Source organism: Pecten maximus, unplaced genomic scaffold (genome assembly GCF_902652985.1).
Source record: "Pecten maximus unplaced genomic scaffold, xPecMax1.1, whole genome shotgun sequence".
NCBI lineage: Eukaryota > Metazoa > Mollusca > Bivalvia > Pectinida > Pectinidae > Pecten > Pecten maximus.
Genome location: NW_022982956.1, coordinates 1 through 22,648, shown reverse-complemented (window position 1 = coordinate 22,648; position 22,648 = coordinate 1). Strand labels below are relative to the sequence as shown.

The 22,648-nt window shown below is 38.0% G+C and overlaps 2 protein-coding genes and 1 long non-coding RNA gene across 3 annotated transcripts; all 3 read left to right on the top strand.

Annotated features, from left to right (window-relative positions):
* The first annotated feature begins 2,668 nt into the window (after nt 1–2,668).
* Nucleotides 2,669–3,688, top strand: LOC117321186. The gene is made up of 2 exons (XR_004531231.1): nt 2,669–3,338; nt 3,655–3,688. It is a non-coding gene; the product is annotated as an uncharacterized LOC117321186 (long non-coding RNA).
* A 2,153-nt stretch (nt 3,689–5,841) lies between these two features.
* Nucleotides 5,842–7,737, top strand: LOC117321188. Its single transcript, XM_033875655.1, has one exon. It carries the CDS (start codon nt 5,842–5,844, stop codon nt 7,735–7,737), a length of 1,896 nt encoding a protein of 631 aa, XP_033731546.1.
* A 486-nt stretch (nt 7,738–8,223) lies between these two features.
* Nucleotides 8,224–22,452, top strand: LOC117321187 (phosphatidylinositol 4-kinase alpha-like; the record flags this gene model as incomplete). The annotated part of the gene is made up of 9 exons (XM_033875654.1): nt 8,224–8,316; nt 9,305–9,424; nt 9,879–9,969; nt 10,259–10,344; nt 14,698–14,770; nt 16,170–16,648; nt 16,946–17,020; nt 18,120–18,219; nt 22,255–22,452. Coding segments are annotated over exons 1-9 (1,309 nt in total), but the record flags the coding sequence as incomplete, so codon positions are not given.
* Between the last annotated feature and the right edge of the window lie 196 nt (nt 22,453–22,648).

The window sequence follows — 22,648 nt, the reverse complement described above, 5'->3', positions numbered from 1 at the left end:
CTGGTAAATGCTGTGAACCATGTTGAATTTCAACATGTGTTCCAACATTAATCCTGAACAAATGATTAAAAAAAATGATTTAACTTAACTATGATCACCATACTTAAAACAGCTTGGGACAATAACAATCAAGTGTATCAATAATGATATCATTTTCATCGAATATTTAAGGGTATTCATAAATCAGCTGTCATATCATAGATCTATATTATTTAATGACTATTGTCAACAGGCATGATGACAATCGAAAAGGAATATATGTGGCTTAAAGGGACATGTTCACTGCATCAACATTTTGTAAAGACTACTCCATTAAAATATATCCACCACTTGGATGAGCTAAAAAAAACATATGAGGGTTCATATGGACATTATTTAATCCAAGTTTAACATGAGAAATTTTGATTGAAATCAATTTGGGTAGTGCCCCAGATAAAAACTGCCATTTTCCTAAAAACAGTATAAAGGAGAGCCTGAGGACAAAGTAATTTATTTCTTTTGCCTTACCCTGTAACTGGGGTTGCAGTAGAGTCAGCTGGAGGCTGCCCATCATCTTTCATCATGGCTGGCGGCTCATTTTCTTCAATGAGGCTGTGGATAGACTCAACTGGAGGCTGCCCGTCATCAGTCATCATGGCTGGCGGCTCCTTTTCTTCAATGAGGCTGTGGATAGACTCTACTGGAGGCTGCCCGTCATCAGTCATCATGGCTGGTGGCTCATTTTCATCAATGAGGCTGTGGATAGACTCAACTGGAGGCTGCCCGTCATCAGTCATCATGGCTGGCGGCTCCTTTTCTTCAATGAGGCTGTGGATAGACTCTACTGGAGGCTGCCCGTCATCAGTCATCATGGCTGGCGGCTCCTTTTCTTCAATGAGGCTGTGGATAGACTCTACTGGAGGCTGCCCGTCATCAGTCATCATGGCTGGCGGCTCCTTTTCTTCAATGAGGCTGTGGATAGACAAGGAGAGGTTACCTTTGCATAATACATTCAGGAAAAACAATTAAATCCAGTTAATTAATTAATTAACATGTATTGAACACGGATCAATACCGCATTTTTCTTAAATTCTGCGTTTACTTTTTCAAGCTGTATGCAACTTACCTACTTTTAGAAAAGTTATGATCCAATCTTTAACCATACATACCTGGAATTGAGGAAGTCCAATACAGCACTTGTCATGTCGACACAGTATGATTCATCAGTCTCATTGTCAAACAATACAGGTACTTCAATATTTAGAATGTCCAATGCATCCCTGTCACTTGTAAAACTGTAAATAATATATAAAAAACAAAACTCTTGCATAAACCAATTGAAAACAATATATTTATATATATAATACCACCATTTTTGAAGTTCTTCAGTTTATAGTCTCATTTTTCAACAATTTGTACCAGTAATAATATTTTCATAAATAATTTTGGTCTTGACCGCTACAAGTTTGGAAGAAGAAGTTGGAATATGACCTGTATTGAAATAGTAACTTTACTTTATTGCAAAAATAAGGCAATTTTCAGTAAAACTAAGGGCAGACATTTCTGCAATGATTATAATTGTACCTTGTTTCTTGATTACTGACAGGATCATCTAAATCTTGCGCCGTTTCATGGTCTGACTCCGATATGATTTCATCTTCACATTCTGACATGTCTACATCATCATATTCACTTTCACTACTGGTGTCATTTCCTGCTGTCACTTCTCGCCATGTCCCTCTTGCTCCTTGCTGGGCACCTCTTGCTCTTGCTCCTCGCTGGGCACATCTTGCTCCTCGCTGGGCATCTCTTGTTCCTTCACATTCTGTCATGTCTACATCATATTCACCTTCACTACTGGTGTCACTTCCTGCTGTCACTTCTCGCCGTGTCCCTCTTGCTCCTTGCTTGGCACCTCTTGCTCCTGCTCCTCGCCGAGTCCCTCTTGCTCCTGCTCCTCGCCGAGTCCCTCTTGCTCCTGCTCCTCGCCGGGTACCTATTGCTCTTGTACAGAATTGTACAGAAGAAGTAAAATATTTTGAGTAGATCTGATTTTGTTGATTTTTACATGTATGTATTATTGTATATTAACCATTCCTGGGGTTGGTCTTCAGATTGCTGATTTTCTAAGTGCCAGTGAGATTATGATGCTGACAACCCCCCCCCCCCCCCCCCCCCCCCCCCCCCCCCCCATCTCATTCTGTGGCCCCTTTAACGTTTTCAGGTTTTCCATTCTGCTATTGCGATTCCTGTTGATGTCATTCTGTTTCACAAAGAAAAATGATCTTTTCTTTTGACAGTGGCTACTTCCCTCCTTTGGGATTGATAAGTTGTTCTTGGCAAAGTTGTAAAAATCTGTTGCGTTTGATATGACAGCTCTACGTGAAGACACGCCCAGGGACGCACTACGTTTGATGACCCCTATTTCACCATCGCATGGCCCCTTCCCATGACGCGAACCAAAAAAATGCTTTTCCGTTTCAAATCCAAAATAATCTTGGCTAGATGACAAATCCATGAAGTTGTATTTGCATTTGTATTGAGAAGGTGCCCCATCAGAGTAGTGAATTTCTTTTATAATCTCCAGACCACTTTGCATCAGAAATTCATTTGCTTTTGTTACCGTATGTTACACAAAGTGGTAATCATGCTTATGATCTTCTGAAATAAACACCAATAATAGTGTAACAGTGTCATTATTTAATGACATTTGGGTATTATTTAGATTTATCCATTTTTGTACTACTGTGTATGTACAGGCTCCGTATTTATCATATGTATATGTGTACGCAGTTGTATCGTATGCTATTTATATGTATATGTAAACCTGTTTAACAGGTCAGAGGTCAGAGTTATTTTTATAGTAGAGTGACCATGGGTCAATGCGCACCCGCGCTTTTTAGGGTAGCGTCACTCCCGTACTAGGCACCGTTGTGAGTGGACGTGTATATGTTGCGTCTATATATTTAGCGCATCCGTGTTGTACCAATCTACATCACTGTGAGTACTTCATAATTTCTAACTTTAATGTATATTGTATTGTATGTAGTAATATATGGATATGTTGAATGTCAATTATTTCCTTTATAAATTAATTGAAATAATTTACTTATTGGTAAAGATTGTCCAGAAATTGAATTTCCCGCCACTTTCTTATTATTTATTCTGTGTGGATAAACGTTTTGGTCTAGCTGATAGGCGTTATGCATTTAGCCTTTTATATTAAACATTGTAGTTAGTATACGGTGCTAGTACATGTTAGTAAATATTGTTTATTTTATTATTGTAGCATTTATATGCGCTGTAATATTGTACGGGTTGTCTCCCCGGGAGTCGAGCCCTCTTCGTCAAATGAAGAGGTAGGTTTTTTATATGGCTCCATTTATATTGTGTTGGTAGCATCATTTTTAAGAATATCCATGTACATGAGAAATTGTCATTGTTTGTATAAGCGTTACGCACTTGCTACTTTGTCAGATCTGTAATGTGTATAGTTCAGTAGTAGTTGTAACGTTTATGATTACGCCTGGGTTAGTAGGTGCTCTTGAAACTTAGGTTCTAAGCGTTATGCTTCCGGTTGCGTCAGGTGCGTACACCTGTCGTGTTATTGTGGGATGGATTATTCCACTTTGAGATTGTAACTATTTTACTTACTGTTGTTATTTGTTATTTTAGGGTGTTTTATGGACTAATAAATTATGAATTGGAACTCAAGCGTTGGAGTCATGGTGTAGACAATTTGAATAACCGACCCGGCTCAAAACGACCGGTTACAATAGGATGAATCGTCACCTGTTCATATGTCCAGTGTGCGCTTTGTGCCTCGTCTTGGTGCCGACAGCAATAATTTTCTGCAAAATCCATGCACATGAGCATCCATTTGTCAGGAATATTTGTTTTCAAATATTCAAACTCCCTTGTCTGCCAAAATGCACTGAAAAGATGTTTTGAAAAGGGAACAAGTGGATTTTCTTAAAATGTATTTTGACGTCCTAAATCGACGATTTTCATTTTTTAGGGGGAGAATTTGTGTAGCCCGCAATCAAGCGTGACTATTCATGTTTTTTGCTAATTATTTCCGATACATGCTATTATTGAGAAATATTACTAGATACAAACAACAAGTAAATATAGCTGATTCTAAAAATATAAATTTCAACATATATCTAATGTGACTTGATGTCAAATTTTGACATTTTTGTAACCACGCCGACGATCAATGAACTCGCCGTGTTTACCGAGCTTTAACCGAGCCCGTGCTAAGGGCAGATAACTCTAGCTACCGATCCCGAGCTTTGTAGAACTTTTAGCCATTCTGGTATAAGAATGTTTCCGGGCTCTGCGACGAGGACGCAGTTCTACAAAGAGCCCATATCATTTTATTTTAATGATTTTATATATATTTACCCATCTTTTCATTATTGTTTATCACATTAAAATATTTTTTATCACCATATGTACTTTTGTATTTTTTTACGTAGAAAATAAAGTTTTCATTTGTGTTATAAACCAATTCACTCGTTTACTTTTTATCTGTTACTAAAGCTATTTCTTTTAGTAAAAAAATATTTTCATCAATGCATGATTTTAATACAACTACAGTACTATTTTCCTATTGTATTCTAGTTTGAATTTTCGAACATTTAGTACAATGCCAAACGAAACTGTCTCTTGAAAAATGAAAATCTGACTGATCACAAACACATCTATTGTGAAACCACCTATCGCAACCAGCGTCACAACTTACCATATCATCAAAAACATTAGAAATATGACATCCATCTGACTCACAATCGATACAAATATCATAAGTTAAGGCTTGAGAAACTTTCTTTTTTCTGTATTTACTAAGTTTTTTCTTTGGAAATTTAGAAAACCTACCATTTGAAATACAATTTACTAGATGCTGTCTCATATAATCTATGTCGAATTCTATTTCTTCACTACCTTTAAACCCATTAAAACAAAACTCTACTAAATTAGCGATGGCAAAAACCCCACAGTCAACCCCATTTGTTTGCTGTTGTATGCTAGGTAAAATTGTTTTTAAGATTTTCCTATTTTCCCCGTATGATGAACTTACCTGCATTTCTAAGGACGCTGACAAATGATCTTTCTGCTTAGTTATACCTATCAAACTATCAAGAATATAAACTTCGAAGTTTTTCAAATGGTAGGTTTTCTAAATTTCCAAAGAAAAAACTTTGTAAATACAGAAAAAAGAAAGGCCATATATTTGATCCAACTTGGTACCCTCAAATGAGACGTTCCCAACGAACCGGTTCGTTCCAGCGGAACGTCGTGTTCCATTTAGCGGAACGTCTGGTTCGTTCCGAAACAACCGGAACATGTTATTATTAAAACACACGTACTTTTATGGGTTTTCCTTTTTTCAGTTTTCTGATATTTTTCTTGTATATATTAAACTTCGAAATCATACATTAGATATCTAGTACGTTTAGTAAAATATTTCTATAAAATGATTAAACATTGTTTTACATACTGTAACGAAACTCGTCCGAAAATCGAAATAGAGTTTTCAACGTCTCGGAAATCCGTCGATGGCCGTCATCTTAGTTTGAACCGTGGGTCGGACCGTTCGTTTATGCGGAACAAGAGAGTGCCACCTAGGTTCCGTTCCGATCGCATTTGTAACGAAAGCGGCCCAGAGCCCCGTTCGATTTGCACTCTTCTCATTCTAGAAGATATCTTCCGGTCACTCGATTTGAAGCTCTTCTGCTTCTGGAAGATCTCCTACCCCTTCCGTCTCGAAACTGGAAGATTTATCACTGGATGACCAGTGAACACTTTAAGACAGCGGGGAACACAATTATTCCATTCCTGAAAACGCTCATAAACAGCATGCTAGAGAAAAAGAAAGTGTCGTCAATGCTGAAATCGGGACTACTTACCCCAATATACAAGAAGGGTGACCAACAAAACCCCTCTAATTACCGTGGGATAACTGTCACTACCATTATCCTGAAAATTCTGGAGCACATCCTCAATGCCAGACACAACATCATCTTGGACCCAACCCAATCCAAACTACAAACCGGCTTCACAAAAGGCACCTCCTCAATCAACTCTGCTCTCATTGTAACTGAGTGTCTCAAGGAAGCAAGAATACAAAGGAAACCCCTTCTTCTGACAACACTTGATGCACAGAAGGCATTTGACGTCGTCGACCACAACATCCTCTTAAACAAACTCTATGATGACGGAATTACAGGAGCAGACTGGCTGATGATCCAAGACCTATACAAAGATGTCACATCTAATGTGAAATGGGCAGGGCAGATCTCCGAGCCCTTCAAGGTTCGACAGGGAGTCCGGCAAGGGGGAGTACTCTCTACTTCCCACTACAAACGCTTCAATAATCCCTTACTGCTAGACATAGAGGAAAATTGCCAGGGAGTAAACATAGGATACATCAGAATCCCCCACACAACATGTGCAGATAATATTGCCATCCTGGCGCATTCAACATGCGATATGAAACATATGCTGATCAGAGTAGAAAACTACTCAACACAAGAACGGTATCTACTCAACCCTTCAAAAAGCAAAATGAAACTGTATAATACCAAACCTACAGAATCATTCACCATTTATGATGAACCGATAGAGGTAGTAGATCGACTAACTCACCTTGGAATAAACAGGAACCACAAAAATACCATTGACATAGAGAAAATCATCCAGATTGGAAGGAAAACAGCGTACTCACTCATGGGTTCTGGCCTCCATGGGAAAGATGGATCAAGCCAACTTATCAAAGCTCACCTATGGAACGCATATGTCGTCCCGAAACTCACATACGGACTAGAAACGCTAGACTACACAAAATCACAGATGAAGAACCTCGAAAGATTCCAGACCAAGTCTCTGCGACAGGTCCAACATCTCCCGGACAGGACAGCAACATCCATATCGATGGTACTACTTGGAATCCCATCACTCAACTCTATGATTGATAGAAACACGTTAAACCTATTCTACAGGGTCATTTCCAACCCAGATACCATTGAGTACAGTATAGCATACCGTCAATTGGCAGTAAGGATGAGAGATGAGAACAGTTGGTTTTCACATGTCAGAAAATTACTAGAACAATACCATTTACCTACAGCGTATGCACTCCTGGAAAACCCACCTCTCAAACGAAATTGGAAGGAAATGTTGGACAGTGCTATATTAACTTATGTTAATGAAAACTGGAAAGAGGATATATCAACAAAGCCGTCACTAAAATATGTCAACCCTGACTCCATCTCACTCAAGAAGCCTCATCACGTATATTCTACCGTACGAAACAATAAACATGATGTTCAACGAGCTGAATGCAAGGTACGACTCCTAACCGGCACATATACCCTCAAAGCAAATAGAGCAGCATTCAACCAGTACAACGTCGACCCTGAATGTAGATTATGTAAAACAGGAGCAGAGGACAGACAACACTTTATTGCTGAATGTAAATCTCTCCATAGTATCAGACTACGCCTACACACTCGTCTAAGCAGTATTCCGGCAATCAGACAATATACAGAGCTCGTGTCAAATCCAACCTACTTGACCCATTTGATGCTTGACTGTACACATCCCGTGATCAGCGATGTATACACCTTCAATGAAGATGAGATCTACAAAATTGAACTATACAGCAGGGAATTCCTGCAAGAAATCCATCTAAAACGTCTGAAGATGCTCAGTGAATTAGATATAGAGGAGAAAGGCAGACCTCCCAGCCCCTGACTTTTAATCATTTGCTATTATCGCTTAAAATGATCACGCCACTCTTAAGAGAGATACTGAACAATTTTATCATTATGTTTTAATCCAGTGTAAATAAGTCCGGAAGTGTACATACCTGTATAGACCTTTAACTACCTTCAATTACATACGCTACATAAGCTGTAGTGGTGCCTCGCAAAGTCAACGAGGGAATCTACCAAAGAACCTGAACCTGATGGCGGCGACCATGTTTTAAGTGTGCGAGTGATGAGTTTCACTAGAGAAGGATTTATAACACATACATGCACATGTTTGTGTCATCGTGTTTGAGAAAACTTAAAAACTTGCTTATTTTTTATTTTATTCTCCCGGTTTACTCGATTTACACATAACGGAATACGATCTTCTTAGAAAGCTTCTCTTCTTAGAAGAGTGCAAATCGAACGGGGCTGACAGATTCCGGAACATAGGTCCAGAAAGGTTTTCAGTTTAGATATAAACGTCAAATCCAACATGGCGGAAGACAGCTGCCTTTTCGCCAAAACATTACGGCAGTTTGCACGTTCTGCAGGTGGCATTAACCCCACACCTTTCCCGAAAGTATGTAGTTGATATTTACTTAACTACTTTCATTTATTGTATGATGTTTGGTAACGATTAAGCCTGTATTTCGCAGCATTCTATCCCACAGGGCGATGATGATCTGCAGACTCGGAGCACCGGCAAATCTGCAGATCTGGCTGTATTGTAGGTCTACAGTAGTCTATATAGTCCGAATTTTCTGACGACCTTACTACGTAGATACACAGCTTGAAAGGCGATATTAACATCAGAACCCTTCGGATTATAGTCTATAGGGAGCAGTATCTACTCAGTCATAGCAGGACATCCAGGTGGCCATGGCATTGGTTTTTAGCAATTTCGGAAGTTAAATAACTATTTCTCAGAAGTCTGAAGGTTCCAGATAAAACATGCGTCAAATAGACAATGTCACATGTCCCTTCAATACAAGAGTAGTAGGATATCATTTTGGGGAGGTCAAAAACATACTCTCAGGGGTATACTAGATGCCATGGATACGGTCGTATTACCTATTCCAAGTTTTAGTACAGCTGTAGACAGCAAGTGTCGGGAAGGGCTGTTGGTGTGATTGTATTTCTCAAAGCCCCCAATGATGGGACACTAACTATTTAGGTTCCAGTCTATAACTGTGTGTACAAAGAATGAATTCTTGTATTGGTCACAGTTGAATTGTGTGTTGGTATTGTAAGTGGTGATGAATTATTTGTGACGTTTTTATCTATTAAGTTTGAAGTGATGCAGTTTTCAAAGTGCTATATTGGTAAATTTTACTATACCCTATGTGTGGCAAATGCAGTTATATTGGCTATGTATATATGATATCTTTCGTGCAAGTCAAAAGTGAATGTCCGTTTGTTGTATTTCTATGGCAGTAGATAATGAATATACAGGCCACATAATATGCCACACAAATGGGCTTTGTTTATGCTGTTATCGTGCAAAGTTAATATAAATTATAATATTGTTACTTATTAATGATGTTAATATGATACTTGATTGTTGACAGGTCGAGAGACTGCTGTCTTACTGCCCCCGCGAGTCGTCATGCCGAGGTCTCAGACTAGACAAACGAGCACAAGATGCAGTGGTTGCCCTGGGAATCTACTTCCTGGAGTCGGGACTTCAAGTATTACTATGAAAATAAGAAATACAAATGATCCTAGTATAAAGCATGTCTTGGGAATTCTGTTGTAGCTTTCAAATTCTCAGCTGAAACTAATGAAATCTACATAAACATTGATCTCTGTTTAATAAAGCATACATGTGCCCTATAAAAGGAATGCTTCAATTGGGGAAAAAAAACGTGATAAATGAAATTATAAATACATTGTATTTTTTTCATTTCAAAAGTAAAAGAAATAATAATGATATAAAAACAGGACATTTTTCTAAAGAGTGACTATAATTATCACATCTGGTATCGCTATACATGTATGTACCACCCAAGTGAGATGATGTAAGGCTTACAGATTTTGAAATGTCCACATTTAGTTATAGTTTATTAGATCTTTAGTGCAATGTACATATATTAAGCATAGTCGCGATTTTCAATTGTATTTATTGAATGTTTTGTGTTTCAGTACAAAGATAAGATCCTGCCTTACCTCCTGGGTGTACTGAGGGGACTCACTAAGGCTCAGTGGACCAATCAGAAACCACTTAAATCTCAGAGTGAGTAACTAATAGATAACAACAAAAAGTCAACATTCTGATTTACTTACCAGACTCTAAATATTAATATCTATGTTGTGTACTAGTTGAGAGGTATCGGAGTATGAAATGTTTGTTTATTTATATTTCATACCAGCTGACAGGTACAGATTATAAAATATTTGTTAGTCTTGGTCTCGCAGTTTTTCTCCTTCCTTACTTTGTTTTTATATTATCTGTTTCAAAATATAAATACAAAAGGAATACATGTTCCACACCATTTAAGTCAACATGCTTTTTGTATTTCTAGCACTCCCACGAAGTGAGTGTTTCAGTTTCTGTCTTAACACCATCCTCAGTGATGTCGCCAAGAGAGATCATTCTGTGAGGGAACAGGTAAGTTATAGCTGACAGTTTACAGTAAACTTTGTACCATGTCTGTGGGGGAACAGGTGAGTTATAGCTGACAGTTTACAGTAAACTTTGTACCATGTCTGTGGGGGAACAGGTGAGTTATAGCTGACAGTTTACAGTAAACTTTGTACCATCTCTGTGAGGGAACAGGTGAGTTATAGCTGACAGTTTACAGTAAACTTTGTACCATGTCTGTGAGGGAACAGGTGAGTTACAGCTGACAGTTTACAGTAAACTTTGTACCATCTCTGTGAGGGAACAGGTAAGTTACAGCTGACAGTTTACAGTAAACTTTGTACCATGTCTGTGGGGGAACAGGTGAGTTACAGCTGTCAGTTTACAGTAAACTTTGTACCATGTCTGTGAGGGAACAGGTGAGTTACAGCTGATAGTTTACAGTAAACTTTGTACCATGTCTGTGAGGGAACAGGTTAGTTACAGCTGACAGTTTACAGTAAACTTTGTACCATGTCTGTGAGGGAACAGGTTAGTTACAGCTGACAGTTTACAGTAAACTTTGTACCATCTCTGTGAGGGAACAGGTGAGTTACAGCTGACAGTTTACAGTAAACTTTGTACCATGTCTGTGAGGGAACAGGTGAGTTACAGCTGACAGTTTACAGTAAACTTTGTACCATCTCTGTGGGGGAACAGGTGAGTTACAGCTGACAGTTTACAGTAAACTTTGTACCATCTCTGTGAGGGAACAGGTAAGTTATAGCTGACAGTTTACAGTAAACTTTGTACCATGTCTGTGAGGGAACAGATGAGTTACAGCTGACAGTTTACAGTAAACTTTGTACCATGTCCGTGAGGGAACAGGTGTGTTACAGCTGACAGTTTTCAGTAAACTTTGTACCATCTCTGTGAGGGAACAGATGAGTTACAGCTGACAGTTTACAGTAAACTTTGTACCATCTCTGTGAGGGAACAGGTAAGTTATAGCTGACAGTTTACAGTAAACTTTGTACCATCTCTGTGAGGGAACAGGTAAGTTACAGCTGACAGTTTACAGTAAACTTTGTACCATGTCTGTGGGGGAACAGGTGAGTTACAGCTGTCAGTTTACAGTAAACTTTGTACCATGTCTGTGAGGGAACAGGTGAGTTACAGCTGATAGTTTACAGTAAACTTTGTACCATGTCTGTGAGGGAACAGGTTAGTTACAGCTGACAGTTTACAGTAAACTTTGTACCATGTCTGTGAGGGAACAGGTTAGTTACAGCTGACAGTTTACAGTAAACTTTGTACCATCTCTGTGAGGGAACAGGTGAGTTACAGCTGACAGTTTACAGTAAACTTTGTACCATGTCTGTGAGGGAACAGGTGAGTTACAGCTGACAGTTTACAGTAAACTTTGTACCATCTCTGTGGGGGAACAGGTGAGTTACAGCTGACAGTTTACAGTAAACTTTGTACCATCTCTGTGAGGGAACAGGTAAGTTATAGCTGACAGTTTACAGTAAACTTTGTACCATGTCTGTGAGGGAACAGATGAGTTACAGCTGACAGTTTACAGTAAACTTTGTACCATGTCCGTGAGGGAACAGGTGTGTTACAGCTGACAGTTTTCAGTAAACTTTGTACCATCTCTGTGAGGGAACAGATGAGTTACAGCTGACAGTTTACAGTAAACTTTGTACCATCTCTGTGAGGGAACAGGTAAGTTATAGCTGACAGTTTACAGTAAACTTTGTACCATCTCTGTGAGGGAACAGATGAGTTACAGCTGACAGTTTACAGTAAACTTTGTACCATGTCTGTGGGGGAACAGGTGAGTTACAGCTGACAGTTTACAGTAAACTTTGTACCATGTCTGTGAGGGAACAGATGAGTTACAGCTGACAGTTTACAGTAAACTTTGTACCATCTCTGTGAGGGAACAGGTAAGTTATAGCTGTCAGTTTACAGTAAACTTTGTACCATCTCTGTGAGGGAACAGGTAAGTTACAGCTGACAGTTTACAGTAAACTTTGTACCATCTCTGTGGGGGAACAGATGAGTTACAGCTGACAGTTTACAGTAAACTTTGTACCATCTCTGTGAGGGAACAGATGAGTTACAGCTGACAGTTTACAGTAAACTTTGTACCATCTCTGTGAGGGAACAGATGAGTTACAGCTGACAGTTTTCAGTAAACTTTGTACCATCTCTGTGAGGGAACAGATGAGTTACAGCTGACAGTTTACAGTAAACTTTGTACCATCTCTGTGAGGGAACAGGTAAGTTATAGCTGACAGTTTACAGTAAACTTTGTACCATCTCTGTGAGGGAACAGATGAGTTACAGCTGACAGTTTACAGTAAACTTTGTACCATGTCTGTGGGGGAACAGGTGAGTTACAGCTGACAGTTTACAGTAAACTTTGTACCATGTCTGTGAGGGAACAGATGAGTTACAGCTGACAGTTTACAGTAAACTTTGTACCATCTCTGTGAGGGAACAGGTAAGTTATAGCTGACAGTTTACAGTAAACTTTGTACCATGTCTGTTAGGGAATAGATGAGTTACAGCTGACAGTTTACAGTAAACTTTGTACCATGTCTGTGAGGGAACAGGTGAGTTACAGCTGACAGTTTACAGTAAACTTTGTACCATCTCTGTGAGGGAACAGGTAAGTTATAGCTGACAGTTTACAGTAAACTTTGTACCATGTCTGTGGGGGAACAGGTAAGTTATAGCTGACAGTTTACAGTAAACTTTGTACCATCTCTGTGAGGGAACAGGTAAGTTATAGCTGACAGTTTACAGTAAACTTTGTACCATGTCTGTGGGGGAACAGGTGAGTTACAGCTGACAGTTTACAGTAAACTTTGTACCATGTCTGTGAGGGAACAGGTAAGTTATAGCTGACAGTTTACAGTAAACTTTGTACCATGTCTGCGGGGGAACAGGTAAGTTATAGCTGACAGTTTACAGTAAACTTTGTACCATCTCTGTGAGGGAACAGGTGAGTTACAGCTGACAGTTTACAGTAAACTTTGTACCATCTCTGTAAGGGAACAGGTAAGTTACAGCTGACAGTTTACAGTAAACTTTGTACCATCTCTGTGAGGGAACAGGTAAGTTATAGCTGACAGTTTACAGTAAACTTTGTACCATCTCTGTGGGGGAACAGGTGAGTTACAGCTGACAGTTTACAGTAAACTTTGTACCATCTCTGTGAGGGAACAGGTAAGTTATAGCTGACAGTTTACAGTAAACTTTGTACCATGTCTGTGGGGGAACAGGTGAGTTATAGCTGACAGTTTACAGTAAACTTTGTGCCATCTCTGTGAGGGAACAGGTAAGTTATAGCTGACAGTTTACAGTAAACTTTGTACCATCTCTGTGAGGGAACAGGTGAGTTACAGCTGACAGTTTACAGTAAACTTTGTACCATCTCTGTGAGGGAACAGGGGAGTTACAGCTGACAGTTTACAGTAAACTTTGTACCATCTCTGTGAGGGAACAGGTGAGTTATAGCTGACAGTTTACAGTAAACTTTGTACCATGTCTGTGGGGGAACAGGTGAGTTATAGCTGACAGTTTACAGTAAACTTTGTACCATCTCTGTGAGGGAACAGATGAGTTACAGCTGACAGTTTACAGTAAACTTTGTACCATCTCTGTGAGGGAACAGGTAAGTTACAGCTGACAATTTACAGTAAACTTTGTACCATCTCTGTGAGGGAACAGGTAAGTTACAGCTGACAATTTACAGTAAACTTTGTACCATCTCTGTGAGGGAACAGGTAAGTTACAGCTGACAATTTACAGTAAACTTTGTACCATCTCTGTGAGGGAACAGGTAAGTTACAGCTGACAGTTTACAGTAAACTTTGTACCATCTCTGTGAGGGAACAGATGAGTTACAGCTGACAGTTTACAGTAAACTTTGTACCATGTCTGTGGGGGAACAGGTAAGTTACAGCTGACAGTTTACAGTAAACTTTGTACCATCTCTGTGAGGGAACAGGTGAGTTACAGCTGATGATTTACTGACATTTGCTGTTTTCATGGTAGACAAATTACAATTAGATGATGACAGACTATTAATTTTATTGATCATGCCAATTTTATTGATAAATACTGTACAGTTATTTAACTCAATTATGATTGGTATTGATATGGAATCAGTATTTATTGAACAACTCATTTCACTTACAAGTTTCAGTTTGAAGGTATAATATGAAAAGTGATTTATGAATAAATTTGAAATTAAATAAATAAATGTATATAAAAGGTTTATAAGTGTCATTTGAAAATTTCATTTGAGTTTTGAATAAAAAAAGTACTCATTGTAAGTAAGTTATGATTTTTTATTGATGTTCATGATTTGGGAATATTTTACAGATAATTTCTGCCCAGTTAGAAGTCCTGGAAGTGCTAACAAAGCTGTGTGAGGGATCGTACGAGATACCAAAAGGTTGGTTTACAGTTGATGTCATTCTAAACATTAATTTACAAATCTTAAGCATACAGAGTTGGTCAACAGTGGTTTAGAAAGATTGATCACAAAGGAAATTCAGTTTCATTCATGTGAATTAAGTAGCAAATTAAAACACAAATAGTATCCTGTTAAATTATTTTGACATGTTCTCATTGCGTCATTAGGAGTTCAAACAGAGATATGTAGTTAGAGTCACATCAAATTAAAAAAATAAAGAAATACTCACCTGCGTGATGGTAAGGCACCTGAAGTGGTCCAATTCTACACGACTTGGTAGGATATTCAAATCGACCTTTCTCCGTTGTCCATGAGCAATCCTTAAGTTATTGCTGTTTCTTCAGAATGATCAGGAAAACAAAATGGTTGACAGGTGACCATTCTGGATTTTGGCAGTTGAAGTTTGTTATCTCTATTCCTTGAAGGTGACTGCCTTGGATTTTGGCAGTTGAAGTTTGTTATCTCTATTCCTTGAAGGTGACTGCCTTGGATTTTGGCAGTTGAAGTTTGTTATCTCTATTCCTTGAATGTGACTGCCTTGGATTTTGGCAGTTGAAGTTTTTTATCTCTATTCCTTGAAGGTGACTGCCTTGGATTTTGGCAGTTGAAGTTTGTTATCTCTATTCCTTGAAGGTGACTGCCTTAGATTTTGGCAGTTGAAGTTTGTTATCTCTATTCCTTAATGTATAGGTTCCTGTTGGTGCCTAGTTTTGATCATTTTTGTCAGTCAGAAACAAATGGCTGACTGGCACCAAATTTGGATTTTGATATTTGGAGTTTGATATTTTGTGAGAATGATATTTTGTGAAAAGAACTGGAAATTGATTTCTCATCAAACTTGTTATGTAGGTTACCCTCAGTATACCAGGTATTTTGAACTTAAGTGTAAAGATATGTGTTAACAATATCTATGCTTAAATGTTTTGATTTTTCACTAGTTTGAAAGGAGTAAGTTATGGTGTAGAGCTGAATGATATATCTGTTTAAGATTAATTGTTGTTTATCCACAAAACTATTGTTAAGTGTGTAAAGTAAAAATCAGTGTGTTGTCAGATAGTGGGAATTCAATGTGTAGTTATTAGTTTGTGTTAATTTATTATTAATATATAAATATACATTGTTTTAAATAAAACTATAATGATTCGTGTTCTTATCTGATTTGTAGAGACCTCTTTGACAGGTTTTGACACAGTTTACATTATTATCAAACAGCACCTGCATACATTATAAGTCAATATCACAGTCCAGCCTCAAGTTGACAAATCCTAGAACATTGACCTCAGAGAGAAGCTAAGTAAAACGATAAACTTATAATATAAAGTATAGTATAGTATGGTACTGTCTGTTGTATAGTATAGTATGCTACTGTCTGTTGTAGTTGTCCTGTGCACCGCCATAGTTCCTACTCTGATCGGAATGTCGCGTGCGATTGGGCGTTCATGTGATGGATCTGTTCCCTTGATTTCAATCCTATTCCCATCGGAAGCGACCAGGAAATGTTCCAAGGTTCCTCCTATAGATACATCGTCTACTACCAAAGTGATGGCTTTCCGGTCCATTCTTCCACGTACAATGTCCTCTCATGTGATTACACAGGAGTCTTCCGGACCATCGAGTCCTGTAAATATTCCATCACTGGATTTTCCATCACCAAGGTCACGAGAAAGGTCGCCATCTCCGATACCCAATCAGATAAAAGACAAACCGACACAAGAGGAGGATCTAGACCCGGCCGTACATTACTTCAACAAAGTTGGGTCGAGTCTCACCCAGACCAAACCCTGGGGATTCGAGATTGTACCTGAACAAGATCATCTGAAATTTTCTAGTTCTCATCTTCAAACACTTGTAGGAGTGGTAAGTGGTGATGAAATAAAAGATGAAAAAGTAGGCGACAAAGCCTTGCATGTATTTTTTTCATTTTTATCGATGAATACAGCAGTATTTCTTTACAGAACTAGAAGGATATAGTGTACAATCAATAATACACTTATTTTACAATCAGTTTTACATGAAATTTTGTAAATTGTGTATTCACGAACATGATTATCTGGAGATGTAGATCTTTTGGATTAAATGACTAAAATACAAAATAACAATACCGAATCTAAATAGTGTTAATTTTGTAACTCAGAAGATGTTTTGTATCAACAGGCTCGACGACTTTTGAACAAGGAAACTTTGAGACACCTAGATGAATCGTTGAAGGATTTTTATGCCGAGTTAGAGGTAAAGTAAGACACCTTGATGAATCGTTGAAGGATTTTTATGCGGAGTTAGTGGTAAAGTAAGACACGTAGATGAATCGTTGAAGGATTTTTATGCCGAGTTAGAGGTAAAGTGAGACACCTTGATGAATCGTTCAAGGATTTTTATGCCGAGTTAGGGGTAAAGTGAGACACGTAGATGAATCGTTGAAGGATTTTTATGCCGAGTTAGAGGTAAAGTAAGACACCTTGATGAATCGTTGAAGGATTTTTATGCCGAGTTAGAGGTAAAGTAAGACACGTAGATGAATCGTTGAAGGATTTTTATGCCGAGTTAGAGGTAAAGTAAGACACCTAGATGAATCGTTGAAGGATTTTTATGCCGAGTTAGAGGTAAAGGATAACTTCCTGGTATATTTGTAGCTCAAGTATAGATCCAAGGATCATTATATCCTAAATAACTTTACTTGGTGAATTGGTGAAGGGCTGTAGAACAAAAACAAGATTAGATGTGCTGTTGCAAGTCAGGGTCATTTCAGGATCTTCTTAACCTGGTTCCTAAAAATATAAAAAGTATCATAATTGTATAAATTATATATCGCGGTAAACAAAAAATTGAATTTATTTTACAACAAAAATGAAATAAATCAATTTACATTTAATGATTTAGTCTATTTGATCCAGATAGTAGTAGCACACATGGGATGTTTTAAATATAAACACTCAGACGCTTAAAGGACCCTTAAAATGCACTTAAATACACTGTTAACAAGGTACTTAATATTAAAACCCCCAGAAATCCCCAGAAATCGGTCCTTAATATTGCTATATTTAAGGACCATTAAATTTAAGGGGTATTTTAGGGTATAATGAATTGTAACTTGATGTGTAATGTTAATTAAGGTCATTTTAAGGGTCCATTTGATGAGTAATAACTTCATAAAAATGTCCTTAAAAACATTGCTACAAAATGAAAAAAATTTGGTTTTAGTTTTTTTTAATGTTTAAGGGTATTAAAAAGGGTTTAAAGTTTTTTTTACAGTAGTGTTTAATGGAAATCAAATGAGAACTTTGCTGTCACTTGTGTGTCTCCATCTCTCATTATTCTTGTTTTCTGACAGCCAAACAATGGCTTTAGCTGGTTTCCTTACAAGTCCTTCAGTGAGACCCTCACCCTGGTGGTCATCACTCTACTGAGAGACGTGCTGGAACAGGAGAAAGGTAGGCCGGCTTTACGGTTGTATAATATATTATCATTATCTGATTTTTCAGTATTGGTCTATAGGTAGTTACATGTACTGGCCAGTAGTAAAGCCGACAGCCAATACAGCTGTTAGGGGATCAGTTACTAAGGAGATCAGTTACTAAGGGGATCAGTTACTAAGGGGATCAGTTACTAAGGAGATCAGTTACTAAGGGGATCAGATACAAAGGGGATCAGTTACTAAGGAGATCAGTTACTAAGGAGATCAGTTACTAAAGAGATCAGTTACTAAAAAGCATACACATAGGTGTCAACCATCCCGGATTACGCAGGAAGTGCCCGGAAAATCATTAAAATTTCCCTTAAATCCCGATTTGGTACATTTCCCGAATCGGGGTTAAATTTCTCCCGGATTTGAGCAGTCTTCCCTCATAAAACCCCGGAAATCTCAGACACTTTGACCCTGAACTGATTATGTAAACAAAACACCCCTAGTACCATCTGTGTAGCTGCCCTGGCCTGGGGCTTGGTGAGAGAGGGGAGTCGGTCACTGGTCACCATATAGGTGCCTGCCGACTGGTGTATACATTATAACCCATGTGGCTTCATTTGACATGGTCGGTTAATTTTGTGATTACAACTAGGATACATCACTTCAAGAACAAACACTGATACTATCTGTCAACAAGATTTACTCACATGAAAGCCAATAATGCCTTTCTTAATCGTATCTGTCAGTACCAGCGTTTGTACTGCCGCCATCTTTAATTGACAATTATATAATATAAAGTCGTAAACTGCCACAAAAATCCGGATTTCAATTTGGGTCAGAAAAAAACAACTTTTTAAGAAGTTTGTTTTATGTCAAAATAGAACTACTAGTAAAACAAAAATTAATAAATTACTGTGTAATTATTATTTGAGAAAGAAGGGAGATAATTTGATAAATACATTTTAAAATATTTCAGAACAAAATAATAAAAAAAAAATCAGGAGATAAGTAGTTGCTTTGTATACTGGTTGCAAATTTCAAGTGACTACATCATTAATAATATAATTCACTAAATACAGTTTTTAAATGAATTGATCTTTTTTTTTCTATCTTTTCTTTTTTTAATTATTATTATTCTTTAAAATTAACCATTGTTGTCAAATTTAAATATCAAAATGTATAGCCCGAGGTAATTTACACCTGCGCAAGCCCATGAGGAACATCACCTAAAGTAACAAAAATGTCGCGATTTTTATCACACACTTTCTCCCTCATTTTGAATGTGGAATGAGGGAGATCTCCCTCATTGGAGGTTTCAGAGGTTGACATGTATGCATACATGCCATATTTTCAGGAGACCAATAAGGGAGATTGATGATTATTTTAAGGGAGTTTTGCCTAAAATAAGGGAGATTTGTGTGCGACATGAATATCAACATTTTTACTCAATTTTAAAGCAATAAACTAATTTTGAAAGTGATAAAGAATAATTATATTTATTTTGGATATTAATCATATTGTATATGCAAACAACAAAAAGTTGTATAAGGTAAAAAAAAAAATGCAATAGTATACATTCAGATTCTGATGATATGAAATTATTTTTTGATTTTTTTATGTAACACAAAAAGTTTCACAGTTTTATGCATATTACATAACAGCATTTGAAAAGGGTACATTATAATTACATGTAGCTAAAGATTAAGACAAGAAAGTTAATCATTTATCAGTTTGGATTTTTCTAAAAATTAGAAAGCTTGATCCACTCTGAGGGAACACATCTGTAGGAAAAATATCACCATGAAATGTCCTATGGGATACCTTATGTTGGACCATTTAGATATAAAAATATTTCAAGTGTGTAAGTGTATACATAAGTCATGAGAACTGAAGATGTTCATGTTAGGAGACTGCAGTAAATCTTATCACGATCATTCTAGATTTTGTATATTGTCTCTGTCATGGACTGTACAGTCATTGTAAACATCATGATTGACCACTACGACTACCAGATATGCTAATTTTGTTAGTTTTCTAAAAGAAAATATCAGATTTCATCTTGCTATCACTGATCAACGATACACATGTTATATGAAAAACACGTGTGATTTTGCGTCTGACCAGGCTCTGTATCAATTACCATCATCAAAGTATGGTCCTAAAAGAAAACAAACAATAATTCAAGTCTGTTAGCAAAGAGGGTTAAAGTTTTTTGTAAGCGACTTGCCGTTATTTCATGGTGATAGATATTCTAGCGCAAACATTACACTAACCAGAACTTCGTGTGAAAGCCGTGTCCAACAGGCACCATTTTGATTGAGTGATCACGTGAACAGATGGATCACGTGATCGCTAAATTTAGCCAAATCTCACGAGAAAAACTACTGAATTGTAAACAAATATGGCGTCGGCAAAAATACCGGAGGAAATTACAAAATACGGGAATTTGGGCTCTCCTCCCGGGAGGAAATAAACGACTTGAAAATAAGGGAGATTTTGTCTCACGCCGGGAAGTATGGAATGTATGAAAAAGAGCAGTAACTAAGGAGATCAGTTACTAAGGAGATCAGTTACTAAAGAGATCAGTTACTAAGGAGATCAGTTACTAAGGAGATCAGTTACTAAGGGGATCAGTTACTAAGGGGATCAGTGACTAAGGAGATCAGTTACTAAGGGGATCAGTTACTAAGGGGATCAGTTACTAAGGAGATCAGTTACTAAGGGGATCAGTTACTAAGGGGATCAGTGACTAAGGAGATCAGTAACTAAGGGGATCAGTGACTAAGGGGATCAGTAACTAAGGAGATCAGTGACTAAGGGGATCAGTGACTAAGGGGATCAGTGACTAAGGGTATCAGTAACTAAGGGGATCAGTGACTAAGGGGATCAGTGACTAAGGGGATCCGTAACTAAGGGGATCAGTGACTAAGGGGATCAGTGACTAAGGGGATCAGTAACTAAGGAGATCAGTGACTAAGGGGATCAGTAACTAAGGGGATCCGTAACTAAGGGGATCAGTAACTAAGGAGATCAGTGACTAAGGGGATCAGTGACTAAGGGGATCCGTAACTAAGGAGATCAGTGACTAAGGGGATCAGTAACTAAGGGGATCAGTGACTAAGGGGATCAGTGACTAAGGGGATCCGTAACTAAGGGGATCAGTGACTAAGGGGATCAGTGACTAAGGGGATCCGTAACTAAGGGGATCCGTAACTAAGGGGATCAGTGACTGAGGGGATCCGTAACTAAGGAGATCAGTAACTAAGGGGATCCGTAACTAAGGGGATCCGTAACTAAGGGGATCAGTAACTAAGGAGATCAGTGACTAAGGGGATCAGTGACTAAGGGGATCCGTAACTAAGGAGATCAGTGACTAAGGGGATCAGTAACTAAGGGGATCCGTAACTAAGGGGATCAGTGACTAAGGGGATCCTTAACTAAGGGGATCAGTAATTAGGCTTGAGGGAAAGAAAAGTAACTTTACATTATATTTACTTATTTCAGATAGTATGGTAACTAACTGATCATGTAAACTAAAGATTAACAGCATACATTGACCCATTTTCGATCCAGAAAAGTCAGCTTGTCAGCTATTTTTTTTTTGACAGCTGAGAATCAGATGCTACTGTAACAGTTACCTTAATAATAATTCTGTGCTTGCTAAGAGGAGCTCTGAATGGCATTGATATATTCGTTGTGTGGAATTTTAGTATTGGCATACTTTTGTGATATTTGATGGCTTTTATATCGGACATTTTTTTTCAGATTATTGCATACTAGCTATTAGGTATCTCAGTATGAGTGTCTATATCTATGTAGTTAACCGGTAATGGTAGTCATTCAGTCTTCTTCAGTGTTCAGCCTTACATACTTTCTAATGATTAATAGTGATATGATCCTATAACATCAACTAAGATTGTTATCCCAAACTTTAGAATCGTCTGTGTTATAAGTTTTTTTTTCTGATGTAGACCTGCCGTTGAGCTACTATAACATCGACTAAGATTGTTATCCCAAACTTTAGAATCGTCGGTGTTATAAGTTTTTTTTTCTGATTTAGACCTGCCATTGAGCTTCATGAGTGATATCCAGGACTTTGCCACGGGGATGTACCAGACTGGTCAGGCAGAACTGGACAAGAAGCCACGTCCACATCGGGACGGGGAACATAAATGGCACTTCAACCCTTATGATTTAACAGTCCTAAGTAGTGCTGCTTGTGTGGACCTCCTGTTCTGGGCAGTCCGGGAGGAGCAGGGTCAGTGTGTCAACTTTATACTCTCTGGACTTAAGAATTTATGATCTTAGAGCTAAATACAATCCGGGGTTGTTGAATTTATGATCTTAGAGCTAAATACAATCCGGGGTTGTTTATGATCTTAGAGCTAAATACAATCTAGGGTTGTTTATGATCTTAGAGCTAAATACAATCTAGGGTTGTTTATGATCTTAGC

Coding starts and splice junctions, on each gene's coding strand:
- LOC117321188 (XM_033875655.1), top strand. CDS start 5,842: ATGCTAGAGAAAAAGAAAGTGTCGTCAATGCTGAAATCGGGACTACTT.